The 21795-nt window shown below is 39.3% G+C and overlaps 1 protein-coding gene across 2 annotated transcripts; it reads right to left on the reverse strand.

Annotated features, from left to right (window-relative positions):
• Nucleotides 1-777: 777 nt before the first annotated feature.
• Nucleotides 778-21592, reverse strand: LOC129762079 (uncharacterized). 2 transcript variants are annotated; one of them, XM_055760069.1, is made up of 5 exons: nt 21477-21592; nt 14447-17097; nt 11204-12478; nt 4637-4875; nt 778-4568 (listed from the first exon to the last, which is right to left on the reverse strand). In XM_055760069.1, exons 2-5 carry the CDS (start codon nt 16928-16930, stop codon nt 2963-2965), a joined length of 5604 nt encoding a protein of 1867 aa, XP_055616044.1. In that variant the 5' UTR covers nt 16931-17097; nt 21477-21592; the 3' UTR covers nt 778-2962. The 2 variants fall into 2 exon arrangements, with proteins under 2 accessions (XP_055616044.1, XP_055616050.1); XM_055760075.1 differs by lacking the exon at nt 21477-21592 and adding an exon at nt 19891-20980.
• Nucleotides 21593-21795: the final 203 nt, after the last annotated feature.

A 21795-nucleotide genomic window follows, 5' to 3' on the forward strand; every position in this document is an offset into this window, starting at 1 on the left:
ATGACAATTGATGGGTTTGAGCCGTGCACTGAAGGAAAAACGGCCACAATACGAGTAAAGACACAATAAAGTTATTTTGCAGCACGACAAGGCTCGGCCGCATGTCGCGAAACCGGTCAAAACATACTCGGAAGCGCTGAAATAGGAGGTCCTATCCCACCCGCCGTATTCTCCAGACATTGCTCCGTCCGATTACTACCTTTTACGATCGATGCAACATGGCCTGGTTGACCCGCACTTCTCCAATTTTGATGAAGTCAAAAATTGGATCGATTCGTGATTAGCCGACAAACCGGCCGATTATTTCCGCAAAGGGATCCGTGAATTGCCAGAAAGATGGGTAAAAGTTGTAACTAGCGATGGCCAATACTTTGAAGATTGAATTTGTAACCATTTTTGCAGAATAAAGCATTAATTTTTGAAAATAAAAACAAAGAAACTTACCGGTACTCCTATTAACGTGGAACAACTATGCGTAGAACGGGATGCATGTACAATACAATTGAGCATAAAGTATTTTATGATACTTGCAACGAAATTGCGAATATCAATTAGGCCAACTGTTGTCAAAGTGTTTTGGTTCCTCAATATATAAACCACTATCCACATCTACAGTTTAGCACTTCTGTATAGAGATATCACATCTGGAACTCAAGACCCAAGAAAAAAATCCTCAATGAATCTGACTTCGCTGACGATTTTCTGGTTTCTCGAAGAAAACAAAAAATAAGGGCATTCTTATCAACAAAAAATAAAAACGTGTCTAAACAAAGTTGATTTTAAAATAATATTATATTGGGTGTATTTACAGTTCACGGAAGGGAAATAATAGAACAAAACGGGGTAGACATAAAAATATCAGGAATAGATTTTTAGTACGTGTGGAACAGCAATAAAAGCCGTAACTATATCCGATCTTTGCAATTAGTTTAAAATATATGTACCTAGAAAAAGAAGAATTTAAAACTGTCCCCTAGCTATTGCACTTAAAATTATTACATTATTACTTCTCTTCTCTTTCGTCTAATCTCACTAAATCTACCTTACGTTTGTTGTATCATATGTTACTGTCATCGCGCCATGAAAGTTCCCGGAAAAAGTAGATGATTTAACCGAAACCTTTCCGGGCAGAGTTTACTCTCACACTTCTTGGAAGAAAGTGATTCATGCATCACTATTCTCAAAACGAAATTAGTAATCAGTTCTAGTGGTCGGGAGTAATTGGACTATTTTGTATCTTAAATTTCGTGAACAGTACAGAGGTGTACTCCGTTGATAGGATGATCAGTACTTGTATCCTTCCACCCCCGTAAGTAGAATTGTTCGAAAGGATACCGCGGCTATTATTTCGTACGACAGAATAATAACTAAAATAAATAAGTTTATGCTCTAATTTGTGTACCTGTCCTTCGAATTGCTTCTGTTTGATTTGTGGCGTGTCCAAATGTCCACTCCAAATCGTTCTATCGGTGCTCCCACCAACGGCTAACAGGAATTTCGCGTAATGTTGGGTTAGATGATGAGATCACAACGCATCATGAACATTAAAACAAAGGGGCGCCTCTCTCACAATCGGTTGTTCAATTTATTCATAAATAGAAGTTACAATAAACCTCTGTTTTCCCTAATCTTTGATGCGCCGTAGCGCATATCAATGACGCATTAAGGGGGGACCCCTGTCTGGAAGGTCGAAAAATAATGAATTTTCGTGATTTTTTTCCGGATGTTAGGAATAAAGTGAAGGGTACGGGTATTTTTTTGGTTATTATTTAAGGTATGTTTGAAGATGTATTTTCCATTTTTTGAGTGCACGAATAATGATTATAACGCTGTTGACAGCTGGATGCGTAGATGCTGGGCCTGATTCTCGAATACACTTCACAATGGAAACGAAATAAACGGCACGCCATTGAACTACGTTTTACGAGTTAGTGAAGTGTCGCAGATAATAATGAGTTTTTAGGCAGAATGAGCACTTTTCAAATAAAAATCATTAATGAAAATTAACTTCTTCGTATCAAACTGGTGTTCAATGTGCATGTAAAACTTTATTTTCTTCATGTGGTATAATAATCTCATACAAAAATTTTAATTTATAATTATAATTTGATATTATAATGATAAGTTTAAGTGGGAAACTAATTTCGTATCCAGATGTCGACACCGTTGTCGTCGCGGATACATTTCATTTGGTTTCCACAGTGAAGTGTTTTCGAGAATCAGGCCCGCTGTCTGAAAATCGGTACCTTGCTGGTGGTAGCGGTTCTGAAGCAACGGGGTGTCGCAGAACGAATTCAAATGAAAATTTTCGAAACTTTAGGACAATACCTAGAGCATTACATAGGGGTTTTAGAAAATTCGTTAAATTGCCAAAATGGCAGCCAATTTTGTTGAAAATGAGTTATTTTTCATGTAAAATCACTTTTTAGAAGCGCATAAAAAATCGAAGAAATAAGATATCAAACAACGGCTATGTAACGCTCTAGATAATTCATTTATACATACTGATAAAAAAATTCAGCCATATCGGTCGAGTAGATCCTAAGATATATCGATACCACCAGCTGAAAAAAAATTGTTTCGAGAAAAACGCCTTTAAAAAATCGTACAGTCATACTATATCCCTTGAGGTGACTCCATACTGTTGGCTGTAACTTTCCAACGAAATTACATATTGAAAATTCCTTTGAAGACAACATTTCCTAGCTTCCCAAAAATGCAATAAAAATAAATTCGTTATTTTTCGTTTTCCCAGACTGGGGTCCCTTCTTAAGGAAATGTGGTGTGGATTGTACCAAAGATGACCCCCTCTGTTGCTCTGCAACTGAAAATTGTTTGTCTAGTACGGATTTGTCCTGTTCAACTATTCTACGCCAGGAACTGACACCTGATCACGGTTTTACAAATATTGATAAACCTTACAGCGAATAAAGCAATTGTCTTCCTACTACAACATACTCACTTAGCCCTCTGCCGTCAGCGGATCCCGCGCGTGGTGAATTTTGATGTGCTTGTTGTGGTTCGTCTTGGTCGACGAGGTCTTACCGCAGATATTGCACGAGAAGGGCCGCTCGCCGGTGTGTATCCGCTTGTGTTCCGTGAGATAGTATTTTCGATGGAATTTTCGTCCGCAAATCTCGCACGTGTAGTTTTTGTCCATTTCGTGTTCCCTCGTGTGCCGAATCCAGTTGTACTTCCGGATGAATTGACAACCGCAGTGATTACACGTGTATGGCCGTATGGATTTGTGGGCATTCATGTGGGTTATATAGTCCGCCTCCCGCACAAATCCACTCGGACACATGTTGCACTGGAACGGTTTCAGGGTGGGATTCGCATGGGTCCACTTGTGTTGCTTCAGGTTCCAATTGGTGCTGAACAGTTTGTTACAAATTGTGCACGAATACGCCATACGCTCCTCCGTGTGAGTCTCCATGTGTCGTTTCATGCTGGTTTTTATGTACGGTTGGTTGCAAATGGTACACATCTCTGTGGCCATTTCCAATTTCACGTATTTCTCCGTGTGCGACAAACGGATGTGTCTCGTGAGACTGTTTTTGTGTATGAACTTCTCCCGGCAAAATGGACAACTTTTGGGTTTGTTTTCGTGGATTTCTTTATGCCACTCCATTTTAGCCTTCGATTGAAAAACTTCACCACAATGACAGACATAGTCTTTTTTAGAGGAAATTTTGTTCAGATGATGCCGATTCCGATGCTGTGCCAGATTGGAAAACCGGCGGAAATGCTGATCACAATCAGGGCACTTGATTGGTGCCTTTCCAGTGTGAACTCGCATATGTTCGATAAGCTTTTGTTTGATGACGAATTTCTTGCCACACACCCTACACTGATGGTCTTTGATGCCCAAATGTCGTTTCACGTGCAGTGCAAAGTTTGACCAATGTCTGAAACTCCTGCCGCATGTGCAACACTCTGCCGGATGGATCATCAAGTGAGCGTTGAATAATTTGAATGTATCGAACTCTTGTTTGCAGGTGCCGCAAACATACGTCCGTTTTCTCGACGGACCACTGAGCAGACTCCCGCCAAGTCCAATTTCCAGCTTTTGCTCGAGTTCATGTTTAAGCGCACTATAACTCATCAATATTGGCTGTGGTTCGATTTTGATCTTCTTACTCAACATTGCTGTGCTGGATCCTTCACCCGATCCATCAGCGAATAAATTCAATGCCGATCCGGATGTAATCGTCGATGATATACCACCGGTGGTAGCGGTGGCAGCAGCAGGAACAACAGCAGCGGATGATAGCACATGTACTTTACTCTCGATCTCGTGCTCAGATATCATGTGAACACGCCGTTGCTTTACCGTACTGAACGATTTCGGACATTCGGAGCATCGATACGTGCGGTTCTTTATAAGCTTTGAAGCGGTTGAGCCCTGTAAAGCACTACCACTGCTACCACTCGGTATCACTCCCATATAATTCCCTTCAGCACTGCCACTAGCGCCATAGTTCAAATGGATCTTTGACTTATCGTCCATCTGATCTTCACCCCCACCCAGCACATCTTGTCGCTGTTGATCGTGTTGAGAGAATTGACTGCAACAATAGTTCAGAATTAAAATATCAGAAGGAAGTTCCAAATCCGCGAGCTGGTCAAAACTTACAAGCCAATACCGTGGGAATGATGCGTTTGATGGTGGGATAAGTGAGGCTCCGAATGTGTCCCCGTAATGATGCTGCTAGAACTCACAAGTCCCGTGCTGTTGTTATTGTTACTCGTGCTGCTACTGGTGCTGTTGTTGTGTGCGCTAGGGTTGCGGTTCGTTAAATTCCAGCACTCCTGTGCGGTCGATAGATCGTACGAACTCGGATAAATTGGAATATTTTCGTGAACGGGATAAAGCTGAAAAAGTTTAGCATAATTAATAACGGTTCAATTGATTAAGTCGTCTGATGAAGCAGAAACGATATCCATTAACTACTGTCTCATCGTTTTTGTCATCAGAAATCAAATTAACATAATAACATAGAGCTTTTCCACTCAAAATGTATCCACTGCTCTGACCCCTTTTTTTTGAAACTTTGAATAATCGAATGCCTTTTTTCATTTTTTTTACTAATCTCGGTGTGCCATGCAATTTTAACAAATTTGGCATCAAAAAATTTTTTTTTAAAACCCCGATTTCCGGTGATTTTTCGGTGGTTTTCAAAAAACTCAAATTTTTACGTGTGCAACACTAATAAATGAAGTTCAAATTAGCTAATATTTTGCATAGGGTATATTATCGTGCAAATCAACATTTTGCAACAAGTTCCGAATGAAAATTAGAAATAATTATTTTTATTAGCACTTAAAACCATCCGTTTCGTCTCGTACTCCGTAAAAAAATAAGTCCCAGAGTGTCGATTTTTGACAACAATTTTCGAGATGACACTAGATCTCGTGTTTCATGCAATTTTGAGACATTTGGCATCAAAATCTTTTTTTTTAAACTCCGATTTCCACCACTCGGTGAACGCTTCGCATGGAGCCATCATGCGTTCGCTCGTACACCTCATACGCAGGCTGACTAGACGTTGCTTCTTGCTCTGCGTTCCACTGAACACGGCCAACGTTCCATTGAACAATCAACCTCCCATAACACACCTAGGTGCGTGAAATATACCGAGGAAAAAATGTTGACACCCCCACCCGGAGTAGTCCCCCATCCCCCTTCCTGTGAGTGAAAATTTCCCGATCGAACGGTGTCCCAGCTAGCGGTAGAAGTTTAGCGTCAAAGATGGCTATAGTGGGTAAAAATAGCTATGTTGCCCCGCAAAATAATTCTGGTAACCCGGTAGCTAGTGCAGTTAGTCCTGAATCACAACGGCTGTCGACATCTCCAACTGTTTAATGTCTATTGGTAATATTAATGGCGATGTTTTTGATGTGACGGATAGTTCTTGAAGTTCTTCAGATTTATAATATTGTATGATTGAACTAAGTAATTATTGATCTATTCTTAATATTAGGTATTAATTCTGAAAAATGAAATTAATATTTGCAATTAATGAACGTATTTGAATTTAGCAGATTGTTTGATGCACTTCCAAATTTAATGTTACATTGATAGTTGGACCTTTAGGAAGGAAAACTGAATTGTGTGTAGCACACATTATTCATTTATCCAATTCCTAAGAAGATGTTGATTTTCCAGCCTTGAAGCACTCAGTCAATAAAGCTCTCAAAACCCAGTTGTTGTTTTCCTGTCCACTACAACAAGCTATGCGAGTACACGTTGGCGATGCCACGTTTTACACTACAAAGAAACGAGCTTGACTGATTGGTCGATAACACGAGGTTCCACTGCTTGTATTATGGCGGGTTTACATTAGGGAGATCTACAGCTATTGATAGATTTATTCACCCGAAAATACAGTAAACATTCACTAACTGGGCGAAAAGGAAAGACCAGTTATCGACATTCGCGTTTTATCTGATCCGGCATGTTAAACGTCAAATAAAATCGAGGGGAACTTCAATGAATTGTTTGATTCGCGTTGATCATGAAATTGGATAAACAAGAGGATTCCAATGGAAGTTTCGCATTGAGTGCGACAACAGGTATTTGAGGAAATTATTTTTCTGTTATTCAATCAATGTTTTTGTCATGCGAAAATAATGTCAATTTTTATAACATTTGAAATTACATTCGAATGCCCCTCACAGCAAATCTTCCATTTGAATATGGCGTCGATTGTTTACAAAATTCTGCTTTTTAACTGGTCCAAGGAACAGTTAGGGTTCGCCCAGTTAAAAAGCAGACCAGTTGAACCAGAACCAGTTAGCGAACGATTACTGTAGATGTAAACGGGTGAAAATATATATGCTTTTTCGTGGTATATATGTGTAGAATGTATAGAATAAATTCAGGCATATGTAAACGCTGGTGAATTTCTCACTGGTGAGAAATCACTAAAGTTGGATGCAGTTCTACTTCAGGTCAATAAATTTACCGAAGATATGAATATATTCATTATATAAGTTCGCGCTAGTGTAAACGGTTGATGCGATTTCTATAAATCTCATCATATTTCTTCACACGAATATATCATTAGTCTAAACCCACCCTTAGAGATGTGCCATCCGCTCATGAGCTGTTCCGAAGAATCGACTCCTTGAAGTGAGTTGACACGAACAGCTACACTGAGAGAAATAATTAGTAAATATAACGAATTTTTTGGTAAATACTAACAATTTATAGTCGTTTTCGACCGTACTAATAAACACATATGTCAAGCAGAACCATGATTCGGAAGCCCAATATCGGCTACATTTTCTCGCCGAAAATGCACGTATCAGAATTATATCCTTATTATACCTCCGTATTGCCTTATGGGAACAATGAAAATTGTTAATACGCGCTTTTCTCACCAATTTTCAGATATGACAATATCCAAGCTTACTAATGTTATCGAGTAAAATATACTAATCTCTGGTAGGGATGCGGGTTTGTTGACAATATGTACAAAACATTTGTACATTCTACTAAATTTGCATTACCAAATGTATTTAGTAGTTTTCGACCGAGGACTTTTCTAAGGGTAGCAAAAAAAACAAACTGCTCTTCAGCTCACTTTGATAATGATGCAGGAGGGAAAAGAGCTGTAGAATTGCAGAGAGTGTGAGAGCTGTAAGATTCAAATGAACTGACCGCCTCTCGCTCTTCGTGTTATGACATTAGTTCAGTTTCATTTAGTGATTCCCGATTTTTGAAATTAATTGTTCATCAGCTAATCGAATACTTTTCATCAGTTTGTTATTCGATACGATTAATCGCCCCAAATAATCGATTAATCGTCACACTAATCGTCATCGTCACATAATTAGTTAGACTAATATTTTTCATTGGCTAGAAAGCATTCTGGAATCAAAAAAGTGTTCATTCCACCTGAAAATGAATTATTATCTTTTACGCTCACCTAAACTTGTAAACAAAGCGTTGACGGCATTGGGCTTCATTTATCAGTTTAGGGGAGCGTCAAAGATGGTTGATTTTCAGGACAAAAACTGCATCGACCTTTCGTTTTTTTTTCTTTGGGTTTGTATCGATTAATCGACGTAAATTATTCGTTCGCTTCGATTAATGGTTGCGCAGTATTCGTTCGATTAATAATCGATTTCTGTAGGAAGTATTCGATAAATCGAACGATTATCGGGGATCATTAGTTTCATTTGTTCCTGGTCTTTTCAACTGTTATATTCGCGTTGACGGCATTGAGCTTCGTTTACCAGTTTAGGTAGCGCCAAAAATAATAACTGACTTTCAGGCAGAATGAACATGTTTTTAAAATTAAAATTATGAATGGAAATTGACTTCTGTGTATCAAATTAGTATTCTATTTCAATGAAAAACACTTTGTTTGCAAGCGGTGAAAAAATCTCATAAGAAAATTGTTTTTGAAGACAACTTTATATTATAATGAAAAGTCTCAGTAAAAATGTCGGAAATGTATAGACAAATTGTTAAATAAGAGTTTTAACATTTTAGAACTGGTTTCGTGTCTTCTAATCTGATAAAGATTACACTATCGAGTTTAGGACCCAAATTGAAAGCCGTCACTAGACGTCGACACTGACAACTGAGCTGAAAAGCTGTTCATAAAGAACAGCTCTTTTAAATGAGCTGACCTTTTCATCATGATGAGCTGGATTGCACGCTTCTAGCTTGTATCAATTCCAGTGGATATTCGATCAAGCAGCGGTATAACATTAGTGTAAGAGGTACTGGGGCGTGAAGAGCCTTATGAGCCATATCGTTCGGACAAGAGGCACTGAAGATCTGTCTTCTATGGGTTATACACTTCATGTCAGGGATACCGGAGTGTGAAGAAGGTGTCACACGTTATGTAGGCCATATCCTTCATATCAAAATGCTGGAATGTAAACATGGTACCGTAATCTAAACTCGTCGCTCTACAAATCGTACGTTTTGCGAGTCCAAACTAATCTCAGGCGAAACCCAAAGAGCTTTTGGAGCTATGTAAACTCTAAACGGAAGAACTCGACTATGCCTCCCAGCATATTTTTAAATGATGTTGAATCATCGTTCGACGAGGAGAAATGTGAGCTTTTTGCCACACATTTTTCTTCAGTGTTTACCTCGGAATCAGTTAATTCGGAGGACGTTATCTCAGCTGTTGTGGATGTTCCGGTGGATCTAGTCAACATTGATGCCTTTGAAATCACGCTCAATATGGTAAATAATGCAGTCAAGAGAATCAAATGTACCTTCTCACCTGGACCAGATGGCATTCCATCTGCTGTGTATTGCCGTACGAATGGAGCTCTTGTTGAGCCGCTGTGTAAAATATTTAACAAATCTCTCGTGGAGTCGAAATTTCCAACAATCTGGAAGGAGTCTTTTATGGTACCGGTTAACAAGAAAGGTGACAAACGAGATGTTAAAAACTATAGAGGGATAACTAATCTTTCATCTGCCTCGAAATTGTTTGAAATAGTTGTAAGCAGCATCATTCTCGAGTGCACCAAATGCTACATCTCCAGTGATCAACATGGCTTCATGCCTGGTCGTTCGGTTAATTTGCTTAGTTTTACAACGATCTGTTTTGAGCAATTGGAAAATGGGGCCCAAGTAGATGTCATCTACACCGACCTCAAAGCAGCCTTCGATACTATCAACCATGATATCCTGTTGGGAAAACTTTCAAAACTTGGCATGTCAGAAAGGTTAACGTCGTGGCTTCGCTTATATTTGACCGATAGGTGTTTGCGTGTAAAATTGGATTCTACTATTTCTTCGAGTTTTACGAATATGTCAGGTGTGCCACAGGGTAGCAATCTTGGTCCTTTGCTATTCAATTTGTACTTTAACGACGTATTGCTTGCACTTGGAGATGGATGTAAGCTAGCATATGCGGATGATCTGAAGCTGTATTTCATCGTGATGACTGTTGAGGATTGTATGCGTTTTCAGTCGTTATTGAATATATTTACTGACTGGTGCCGTCGAAACAAGCTTACGGTCAGTATTCCCAAATGCTTGGCAATGTCATAACATCGCGTCAAACAACCAATCACTTACGACTATACCATAAACGGAGAAATTCTTCGTAGAACCGATGAATTCAGTGGTCTAGGTGTTCTTATGGACCAGAAGCTAACATTCAACCTCCATCGCTCTGCTCTGATCACCAAGGCAAATCGTCAGCTTGGATTTGTGTCAAAAATGTCAAGTTTTTTTTACCCACATTGCCTGAAAGCTCTCTATTGCTCTCTGGTACGCCCAATCCTGGAAAATGCTTCGACGGTTTAGTTTCCTCATCAGCTAACATGGAGTTTGAGGATCGAACGTGTTCAGCGCAAGTTCATCAGAATCGCATTACGAAATTTCCCATGGCGCGATCCGCAAAATCTGCCACCATATTCTGATCACTGCAATTTGCTGAGGTTGGAAACTTTAGAACGTCGACGGAAAAATCAGCAAGCGGTTTTTGTTGCAAAGCTTCTGAATGCTGAGGTCGATTGCCCAAGGCTACTCTCGTTGCTGGATATCCGAGTGCCACCGAGGGCATTACGAACTAGAACGCTGCTTCAACCAAGATATCAACGAACGGCCTTCGGGTATAATGAACCACTCACAGCTGTGATCCGTATGTTTACGACTGTCGAAGATTTGTTTGAATTTGAAGAATCTTCTGCTCAATTCCTCGCACGTATAAGAAACATTAAGAATTTATAATTTCAAGTCATTTCATGTAGACAACAGTCCGATGAATAAAAGTTAATGATAATAATAAAAGTTAATAGTAATGGTTGTATTCCAACCGTTGTTCCGACAGGTATCGCGTATGGCCACTTTACACCTTCGTGTGAGATGTACTGAAGTGTAAAGGGGGTTGTAAGTGGGTTGCTCGGAAATAATTTTGGATTCGACAAAGAACCAACATATAATCAACCAGTGTTAGTGTACGGTATGAGCGATGTACACTATGTTTATCACAAAGACTCTTCGTTCTGGGAGCTGCGCGAAAGATTGCGGAACATAACAGTGCCTATATAGATGAATGAACATGTGTGTCTAACTATAAAAAGGATTCTTCAATTTTTTTTCCAAAACCCGACACGAACTTTCCGTACAAACCACTATTTTGGAAAATTTCGTTTGGTCGATCCAACTATTTTCATCTGGGCAAAATCGTTGTGTATTATAATTCCCCGATTCACTTACCCTATTCCAAGATAACTCCATGTCACCATTGCTTTCTTGTTCGGATATCTCCCCTTTGGCAGGCATCTTCTCGTCGGTTCTGATGTTCAGACTTTCAGCCGACGGTGCACGGTCCATGCTGGATTCAATACGACTGACGCTCCCTCTGCTGCCACTGGCACTCGTAATGCTATTCGAATTAGTCTTGCTACTGCACATATCCAGATCAATGTAGGAATTCTGGTCATCAAAAGGCGTATATTGGGGGCTAAACTTCTGCACCCAGGACAGTGGAATCTGACCCTGTGCGTTGCCATAACCATTAACTGGAACGTAATCGTCGTACTCTGCGCTGTATTCAAGAAAGACCGGCTCAGAATCTTGCGCTCGACTTTGTGAGTCCTTCCCAATGCGCTCATCAACTTCTATTGTCGCCGTCACCGTCGCTCGCGATGGCCCAGCCTCGAGGAAGTCTTTATGATCTTTTTGTTCTTCACTCTTGTCACACTTAGGATCGCAGATATCGGTCGTTGGCGGTTCGAGCTTTTCTATGTCATGCTCCAGTTTGCCGCCACTGACGATTTCTAATGATACCAACTGTTCCAGTTCGTTCTTATTGAATGTTTCCACATTTTCAACTTTAATATTTTTAAATGACATCCGGGGTGGTTCCAATGCTTCCGAGTGCAGTGAAATTGCTGATTTACTATCGCTTGCATGAGACCCGCTGTGCGGTGACAACAAATGAACTTGAGGGTCCATCTCTATGCTACACAATTCCGCTATGATTGCTTTCTGCTCGCATCCAAGTTCGGGTTTAATACCGGTGGAACTAATACTACTACTACTACAACTGCTACTGCTAGCGCTTGGTTCTAGCTCGTGTGGAATTGGCTCCTCCACAGACGCCATTACATCGGGTTCCTGCTTCTGTTGCTTATTTATGATAGCCGACTCATCTTCGATAAATGTTATTTTGTAACATTCAGTTTGATTACTGATAGGAAGTGTATCTTGAGCATCTTCCTGTGGAGGGGATGGTATAGGGATCGTTCCATCTTTTAGGTGCTGAGTTTCATGGAAACAAAAGCTGGTACTGGGCTCGCTGCTATTGTTGTCACTGCATTGTGTAGAAGATTGCGTAAAGGTAATTGTTTCGGAAATTAGATAATCCTGCTCCGTCTTAGCTGTCACAAAAGATGTCCTAATGACCTCAGTTGTAGAGGTATTCAATACAGTATCAATGGAGGATGTTCGCTCGTGCACGAACGGTTCATGTTGTGTTGCTGAGCCGATCTGTGGAGAAACATGAGAATAATATTTAAGAGGTGAATGTATTACAATCCGAAAGAATTCTGCCATACAAATGAAACACAAATTACAAAGGGCACACAAACACAAACCTTTCCATAACTCGAGAAATAATCAAGCACAATTTGGGATGTGAGGGTTTTTGGGTATGAGAAATGTTTCTATGATGGTATGACACCCCTCCCTCCTCTGGAATGGAGAGGGGGCCCGATGAAAATATTACACATATATCAACCACAAATATTCCAACCAAACATGACAATTGATAATTTTCGGAAAACTCTGAAGGAAAAAGGGAAAATTCGGAAAATTAAATTACCATATGTTCTACTATTACATAGTGACAAGTGTTGTTAGTCCATTTAATGTTTGCGCTAGCGAAATTGATCTTTGTTCGAAACTGGAAATGGATTTTAATGTGTGGAACGCACTCCTATGTCTTCTTCTATCTATACCAATAAAAAAGTATCGCCTAATGTGTTAATAAGAGCAGAACTCGAAGAAGGAATTGTCCGATTTAGGGCTGTCTTTATTCTATCATATTTTCTGTATAAAACATTTATTCCATGTAACGGAGAAACATGTTATTTGCAAGTGGTTGAAAAATCCTGAACGAGATTGTGTCTGAAAATAATTTGATATTATAATGATGTGTTTTGTTACAAATACTAGGAATTTTATAGTGAAAGGTACATTCAACGGGGTCGATTAGAAAAACAATCAATGAACAGTTCTGCGATTGGAGCCATGAACTTGCTCATAGTAAGAAATCGTGAATGTTTGAAGGTATTGATAACAAAAAAACATATATTGGGCGGGACGAAGTTTGCCGGGTCAGCTAGTTTATAAATAAAAATGTTACGAGTTGAACATTGATAGTAACTTTAAAAAACATGAAAAAGTTGTTGTTGGATAAACTTTTTCCCTGTAAAAGTGCCATCTTCCGATCGTTGGGAATTGAAAATTGTAAGGGTTGTTCACATATTTTTTTTGAGAATTTGAAAAAAAAACACTTTTTTGAGAAATATGAATTTCAATTTTTAAAATATTTTTTTTCAGTTTAATTTTTCTTTAAAAAATTGTGGTATATTTTTAGGAAAACTCAAACAATTTCCCACATTTCATCCTTCGAACAGAATTTATTATTTATTTTTTTGAGTAATAGATTTTTGTAAGAAATAATGAAAAAAATGGCTCTTTTCAACAAGTAGTCTAATTCTTTTCCGATGATTTAAAGTATACAAAGTATATCTGATATCTTAGATGGTACTGCCAACTCCAACTCCAAGACGAGTTGGCATGAAATCCGTCATATGCACACTGGAATGAATGTGTTTCCCGGACACGGACTTCAAAACCACGGTGTCTGGGAAAATTGGCATTACAAATACAGTAGAACCCCAATTATCCGCGGGTGGATGGTCAGCGGTACGGTTTATCCGCGAAAACGAGTTCCATAGTAATTCTACGAACCTTCCCTGAATTTGTCAATGAGTGGTAGGTTGATGTTTTTTTTTTGTTTTGGTCATGACCTTCACATTATTTGACCACTGGTGTACGCGACCTTACAGATGAATAGTTTAATGATTTAATGATAAAACATAGTTTTCATGCTTAAATATCTTTTTTTTTTGTTTGCACCTCATTTTTAGTCATTTATTGCGTTTTTCGCGATTTTCGTGATCCGCGGATAATCGGGGTTCTATTGTATTAACTTTTGCAGTGCACGAGGTGATGCATCTATGGACAAGACGCCACTGGAAAAATCAGATTCGGCTATTAGGAGAGAATTGTCCGAACGCTTTCAAGGAAATTGAATTAAAAAATTGTTACAATAGAAAAATTACAAATATGTCCAAAAATATGCATTGTAACATTTGAAAATACATTATTATGTTGCAAAATAACCAGATAATCCATGCAGAATAACAAAATAATCCATGCTATATCTACCTGTGGCGTCATTTGCTGATTATTGACAGATGTGGAATATTTCTCCTCGCCAAGAGCTTCTGGTGGGTTTTCCTCAGATTTGTCGCTGTCGCTAACTCGGCTAGGCAATGTAAGAGTCAAGGTTTGTTGATTCGATTGTTCAACCTGATCATCAACGTGACCGATAGAGTGTTCCACTTTTGGCACAACCATACTAGTGGCATTGTTATCATATGGAACAGCTGGAATAGGAGGTGGTGTTGGCGGGGGCGCTGGTGGTAATGGAGTTTTCAGCTTGACGGTCAACTTTTTCGGTGGCTTGTTGAAAAGAGGGACCGACGAGATGCCTGTAGTATGTTTCTTAGTTATTGGCAGGGTTATTGATTTTTGAGCAAAATCTAGGGAGGAGCGTTTTGAAGTGGAAGGAATTTCACTAACGGTCGCGACTGTTTTCTCTTGAATAGATGGTTCAGATTCAGGAGGTTGCAGTGGCGGAGTAAACGTTGCCAAGGCCGCTTGTTGAGGCTGTTCAGGGGACGTGGATTGAGCGATTACCGGAGAAGGATAGGGAGTCATGCGGATCACACTGGTTATAACCGATGATGTTGGTGTGGTACTCGAACTTGTACTTTGCGGTGAACGCGCTTCGAAAAATCCGCTGTCGACTTGTGGTATTCCATCGTCAGTGCTAGCTTTCACTTCCATTGATCCTACATAGCACTCGTCGTCTACATCCGAACGGTTATCTTCTTCATCGTCGTTAATAATTTCAATATTATTGACATTGTTGAGATCGATAGGAGGCATATTTCCGTTGGTATTAATTATAAGCTCATTCTGGCAATTGTTGTTCACAACAGCAGTTGATTTCTCATTTTCCGTTAGATTTTGTTTTTTACTGTGCATATCGCTTGAACCTGTTCCACTACATCCAGGAACAGTCGTGGTTTTGGTTTTGCAATTCAGATTCAGAATAATATCCTTAATGCCCTGGGATAAATCGGTTGTTACCTTTACGTTGCTCAATACCTTCAAACCACTGGTCAGCTTTTTGCGTGGTGAGTAGAAACTGCTCTCAGGGCAAGCAGAATTCGCGTCAGACGGTTCCACTATAAAGTTAAATTTGTTACACTTCTTCCCAGTACCAATACTGCTGACTAGCATTGGTTTTGGCATTTCTTTACATCCAAACGAACCATGACTGTCCGCAAATGTGCCATCGTCGTTTTCCACTATTTCCAGCGGTCGGGATTGCTCTTGATGGTCATTTTTGTCAAGTGATTTGTGTTCCTCCTCAATATCCATTTCACATTCTTCGTGTTCCACTTCTTGTGGTTCATCTTTTTCCTCCTCTACTGATTGCTGTACATCGTCCGTAGATGTAGATGGACACTCTGTGTCATTAGGAATTTGAACGACACGCGAGGGTGACTTGATGATTTTCTCAATTACCATGAATTCACCTTCGTCAATTTCGGTGTATTCGATTACTTGTTTGGGATTCTCAGTAACCAGGAAGTCGCCATCGTCTTTTTCGGTATATTGCGCCTGTGAAAAGCTTCTAGCTTTCATATTAGTAGCATTTGGAAATTGTTCATGCATTTGCTGAATTTCCTCAGAAGCTTGTTGATTCATTGGTAGAGGAGGTGGTGGCGGAGATTGCTGGTATATCTGATGATATTGTAGTGAAGCAGTTGTCACCGACGTCGATTGAGCTAGAGGAGGTGCAGGTGGAGGGTGAGGATAAAAGTTCGGCTGATGCACGATGGTTTTCGGCTCGTATCTAGAAGCAAAACCTGATATCGAGGCTTGTTGTAACTGCGAGCTGGCAGATATCGTAGATGAAACGGCTGTACTGTATGGAGGCGGAGGGCCAGAATAGCGTTCATTTGTATAACGAGGATATAGCGAAGGAATTTGGCGACGAACGGTGATGGAAGTTGTTCCACTTTCTCCTCCTCGATCTGGTTCGATGAACACGTTTTTGCTGTCGATTGAACTAGAAGCGTATGACGTGGTCGTTCCATTGTGTCCACCCCCGACGACATGATTATTACCACCTGGAGGCGTTTGATGTACGAATTTCGCACTACAACTTTTGACGATCATAACGTTGTTTATTGGAAAGCCCATGTCAGAAGCCTTTACAACCGCTATTGCAGTTGGAACAGAATTCGTAACGATTGGTGATGGGTTAGCCGAAAGAATGGAAGCTTGCGGACCGGGTTCGTACCCATTCGTGTGATACATTAATGCATTCGGTGGTGTATGAGAACGAGAACTGCATGTTCGCGTAGCAGCAAGTTCCATCGATGATGATGCACCCAGCACAGGATTCGTTGATGCTGCAGCTGCTGGCGCACTAGGTGGAGTAGCTGGCGGCTTCGCAGCCAACGAAACTAGTGCTCTGATAACCTGATCCTTGGGATGTGTCTCCAGATGATCCTCCAGGCTCATATCAGCCCGGAGATATAGTGTACACACAGGACACTCGACTGTACCCATTTTGTTCGTTTTCTTCTCACTCCAAGACTGGAAGTTTCTCTCAGCACATAGAACAGCTGTATTTAAACTACAAAGCAAGTATTATGCTGTTCAATACCGATCTTTACCGAAGTCGGTAGTCGGCTTCACCAGCAACGATGAACGTCAGTAACGGTTGCATTTACGACCTGCAAATATAAATAACAGAAATTTAATAATAGGCCAGATACCAGTTCCCTATTGAAAATATAATTTATCTCTATGAAAATGTTGTTTTTGAACAAACGTATACTAAAATATCCTGTTAAATGATTATCCTAAATAAATGGGTGAACAAGAAAAATGTTTTGGAAGCCCAAAAACAATTGTGTGTGTCGACAACGTGCAAGTATTCATCCTACGACGATGGTTATTCGTGTTCGCCGGGCAATCAAGAATCCGTATGATTGAATCCATTCTTACACGTCATTTTACATTGTTTTGCATACTGCGAAATGTACATAAATACAGTTTCACTATGTTTTTTTAATGTGTTATGATTGGTCGTGTTATTTTTTTTGCTAAATTCTTTTTTTCAATCATGAGTCTGCTTTGCTATGGCACGAATGTTGTTTCCGAAAACGGGTGACTATACAAAATCGGAGCAATGGAGTAGATTAGTCCTCTCTGAAGCAATGTTTCATACCGTACTGGCCGGAATAATATGCTTTCGTGAGCCTTAGGATGCCAATGAATGTATGGGAAAAAATCGACACTTAGCCCTGTCAGGCTAACGCTTATGAGCCTTAACAAAACATATATTTTGGAATAAAAAAGTTTACCACCTCGAAAAAACACCCTATGTCAAATATCAGCTCAATCGGACTTAAGTGAGAGTGACGCAAAAAAAAAAGTCTTAAAATTGCATGACACATCGAGATTTACAGTTATCTAAAAAAAATTTTTTTTGTTGAAAATCGACTTTTCGGACGGAAAAACGACCAAGCGCAAAAAAAATGTTTTTGTTACAAATTTTTTTTTGGAGACAACATTAAATCTCGACGAGTGATGCAATTTGTACACAAAACCATACGTTTCGTTTCGTATTCCGAAAAAAACCCAGAGTCCCAGAGTGCCGATTTTTGACAAAAAAAATGCAATTTTAAGACATTTGGCATCAAAAAAATTTTCGAAAACCCCGATTTTCTTTACTCCTCCCTCACTTACTTTTTTCCCTTGGGTGATTTTTCGATTTTTAAAAAAACTCAAACTTTGACCGCTTTGCGCCACTCTCCCTTGAGTCCGATTGAGCTAATATGTGGCATATAGTGTTTTTTCGAGGTGGTGAACATTTTTTATGAGGTAACTTTTTGAAATTAAAGATGACCATTTTCATTGGCACCCTAATGGATGTATTAAAAATATGTTGCGCAAATAAATGGAAACTATCGTCAAGTAGCATGCGTACACTCAATTCTGCGATTGACTGTACATATATATATATATATAGACCAGCTACAAAACAAGACCATTGTACACCGAGATTAAGAATAGAAGGTGGGAATATTCACGGGTTTTGATTGTGTTAAACTTTGATTGTATTAGTAGCCAGGAAGATAGGGAGTTCACACACCAGACATACCAGTCACTTATCAATTGGTACAAAATTGAATGTGTCCACGAATAACGTTGAAAAAAGATATACAGACACTAATATCATATTTCCAAAAAATATGTTTCGCATTATAAAAAAAGAGAACATGTCACGAACTAAAATGTTTAATTTTTTCTTTGATTTCTTCTTATATCAGAAATAGTATTCTGATGTCTACTATGTTTGGATTTTAGAGCAACTCCATGAAGTTTTATGTCTTATTGCGATTGTAATTACTTTTTTTCACAATTAGGGTGCTGAACACTTCATTCGTCTAAAACTAAAACACAAGCGGAAAACTTTTCGTTTCAATCCAGGTCATATGGAGTCAATCGAATTTATTTTTCAAGTGCATTTTACATGAAAAAAAAACTTGCAACCTTATTTCCCATGCACTGTGAAATGTTTCTTCGTCAAAGGAACAAAAGATTCTGTGACTCTGACTTTATTCATTTACGTTTTTGGCCGACGTAACGAGAAGCAAAATTAAATTGAAATTGAGTTGAGAAAACCTCAAAAATACTGAAATTTCAGTTTTTGCTGAAATGTCAGTTGGATCCTTATGATTTTGAACGCTAGCATTGATTAAAAAAACTAGTTCGTTCGTTTCATCTGCTTATTTTTACTTCTAATAACAACACTTTTCCTATGTTGTGGACTATTATAAGGTAAGTAACATACATAAACAAAATCTGTGACGTCACAGATTTAAAAATCTTCCCACCTTTCATTTTTCGACTCGATTGTACACGCAATGTCCTGACTTATGCTCTCTGCCCATTTGTTGTGTATATGTTATCTGTAAAATGGTCAAAATGCTGTTTGGTGACAAATATATACATGAATATATTTCAGACGGTATCATTGAACACTACAGTCGTATTCAATAAAAACTGTCGTCAATGCCCTATGCCGAATGAGTAAAGCAAATAAACTGATCATCATTAAATATACTGTCAATAAAAACAGATGCGTATTATGCTGTGAACTACATAGTTTCTTGAACGATACCATGTTAGTTGTTGCATTTTTTATCTATCCCAAGATAAAACAACTGATTCACTTATTCCATCGACTATGGAAATCTTCATTTTCGAGCTTTGAGAGTTCCAGCAAACACCAATCAATAAAAGGTGTTGGGTGATAGCAATAACGGTTAAGGAAACAGCACAGTGTGGAAGAGGCATGCATTCTGCTATGGCGAGTTGACGAATCGGACGAATGCATATTTTAATAGATGTTACATGCTCGCAACATTTCAATTTCTTTTATTGTAAAAACTTGTCCCGTACCAACTTTGTTCGTTCTTAAAAATACATTCACTTCCATCACAAACCGCTGCACATACTTAGTTTAATCACAGATACAGCAGCCAGCAGTAATCAATATCTGGAATGTTGCCTTTTCTTCACTCGTTTTGTACATAAAATAGCGTCGACGATGCAACTTTCTGCAGGTCAGGTAAACTAGCACTTTATCGTAATGGAACTGTTTAATTCCGTTGCGAATATGTCCCTAGAACAGTCATTCCGAGTCGAGGAAAAATAGTACCAAAAAACGGCTACTACGATGGGGCCGAAGTTGATGTGTGCTGTGTACACACAAAAGCCCAAAGTACGGGGAGAGCATCCATAGTTGAATGTATCGAGAGCAATTTTTGGTCTGACAACGAATGCTTCTCAATTTCTTCTCGCATCGTACAAAATATTGGAACTTTATACCGTCTGCCCCGAAGGTGGCACGGGTTCAGCTTGTTGCTGTCGACGATGAATACATTTTCATCCTTCAAACAAAACTCTCACTGCTCGGGAACTGTGTCCACTTGTTCGTTGTTGCCAACAATACGGTTTATATTGTGTATTAGGTATTGCCGTTTTTGATCTGGTATATCAAAACTATGCGGTTTCAACTGTGTCCACTGATTTTATCTTCAAACAATGAAGCTATTGCTAGAATAACAATTATTCTATGAACCAGAACGTATGAACGAGTATATTTGAACGCGGAACTAGTTTCATTTTTCAACATTGCTGGCTCCACTGATCTGTTCCAAAGCTCAACTGTATCCTCTCCGTCATCGAAGCACAATAGCAATGAATGATGTTTCTCGCCAAAATGCAATTGCTTTCAGCAAGCTTTCCATACGAGGGTAGACTCGGGGACGTTTGTCTCTGGTGAATATGATGAGATCTTTCCTTTGAATTAATCACGATGTTAGGCAGAGATTTCATAAACGTTCAAATATTTTCAATGTGTAGTACATCCGCAAATCAATCAATAAGTTCCTGTCATCGAGGTCAATTGTTTCGTATATTCTTCTTTCCATTATTTGAACATTCTTAATCCATAGATAGCATTTGAGCACAACACAATTTCATATCTTCTGTATGCTCACAGAGTATCTAACACAGTTTGACACTGATACAAACGGTGCTGGATATACAACGGATATACTTTACTGGTAGCGGAGGACTAGTAAACAATCAGGACCTTCTCAGAGATATTTGGTTCGGAGTGGTTTAGCAAATATCTTTACTACATGCGCAGTATTCCTAGAACAACGGAACGAGCTTTGCTGCAACTTGCGGTTAGCAATCCATGAGATCGGAACCGTCTGGGAAGGAAATCGCAGGAGCTTTTCGGTCACACTCCGCTCGCAATCACATCCAGTCATCTGTCTTGGTTGTTCCTTCGAAAATCATCAGAAAGTTGAAAGCACTACCGTAAACACCAATATTTACGCACAGGTTTACCAACACTTTTTGACGGCGAGCATCAGACTGCCAGACGAACGGATAAAAAAAACGAAAAATGTCAGTCTGGGTAGCGATGGACTCGTTTGAGAAAAAACACTTTTTCCTGATTCAAATTGCAATCGATCCACTAAATAACTATTACTATCACTTCTGTGCTCTTTTAGTTCACATTACGTACCATTTTTATCTTGTTTCAAACGGTTCACCTACTAAAAATGCAAAGAATTTTTGTCAGCCATTAATGTGCGAGAGAAACCAACAATTAGACATATTTTTATTATTGACAGTGCTGGCAGATTTTTTTAATCAACGACAAAGTGGTCTCGGCAACTGGTCGAAAATGTTCACACATCGGGCCCGATTCTCGAATACCAGCCGGGTGACGTCTTTAGAGAACCCCCATTGAACTGACAGCAGCCAACATATCGGGTATCCCACTGACATTTTCTCTTTGTTTTCATATGAATTGGGTATCCCACTGACAGTTCTGCTTGAGA

Source organism: Toxorhynchites rutilus, chromosome 1 (assembly GCF_029784135.1).
Source record: "Toxorhynchites rutilus septentrionalis strain SRP chromosome 1, ASM2978413v1, whole genome shotgun sequence".
NCBI classification, from domain to species: Eukaryota; Metazoa; Arthropoda; class Insecta; order Diptera; family Culicidae; genus Toxorhynchites; species Toxorhynchites rutilus.

Excerpts from the sequence above, each read along its gene's own strand:
- LOC129762079 (XM_055760069.1), bottom strand. The coding sequence starts at position 16,930 with ATGGGTACAGTCGAGTGTCCTGTGTGTACACTATATCTCCGGGCTGAT. Across the intron at positions 12,479-14,446 it reads ATCAGCAAATGACGCCACAG|ATCGGCTCAGCAACACAACA; the intron begins GTAGATATAGCA and ends GTTTCTCCACAG. Across the intron at positions 4,876-11,203 it reads TGGAGTTATCTTGGAATAGG|CTTTATCCCGTTCACGAAAA; the intron begins GTAAGTGAATCG and ends AAACTTTTTCAG.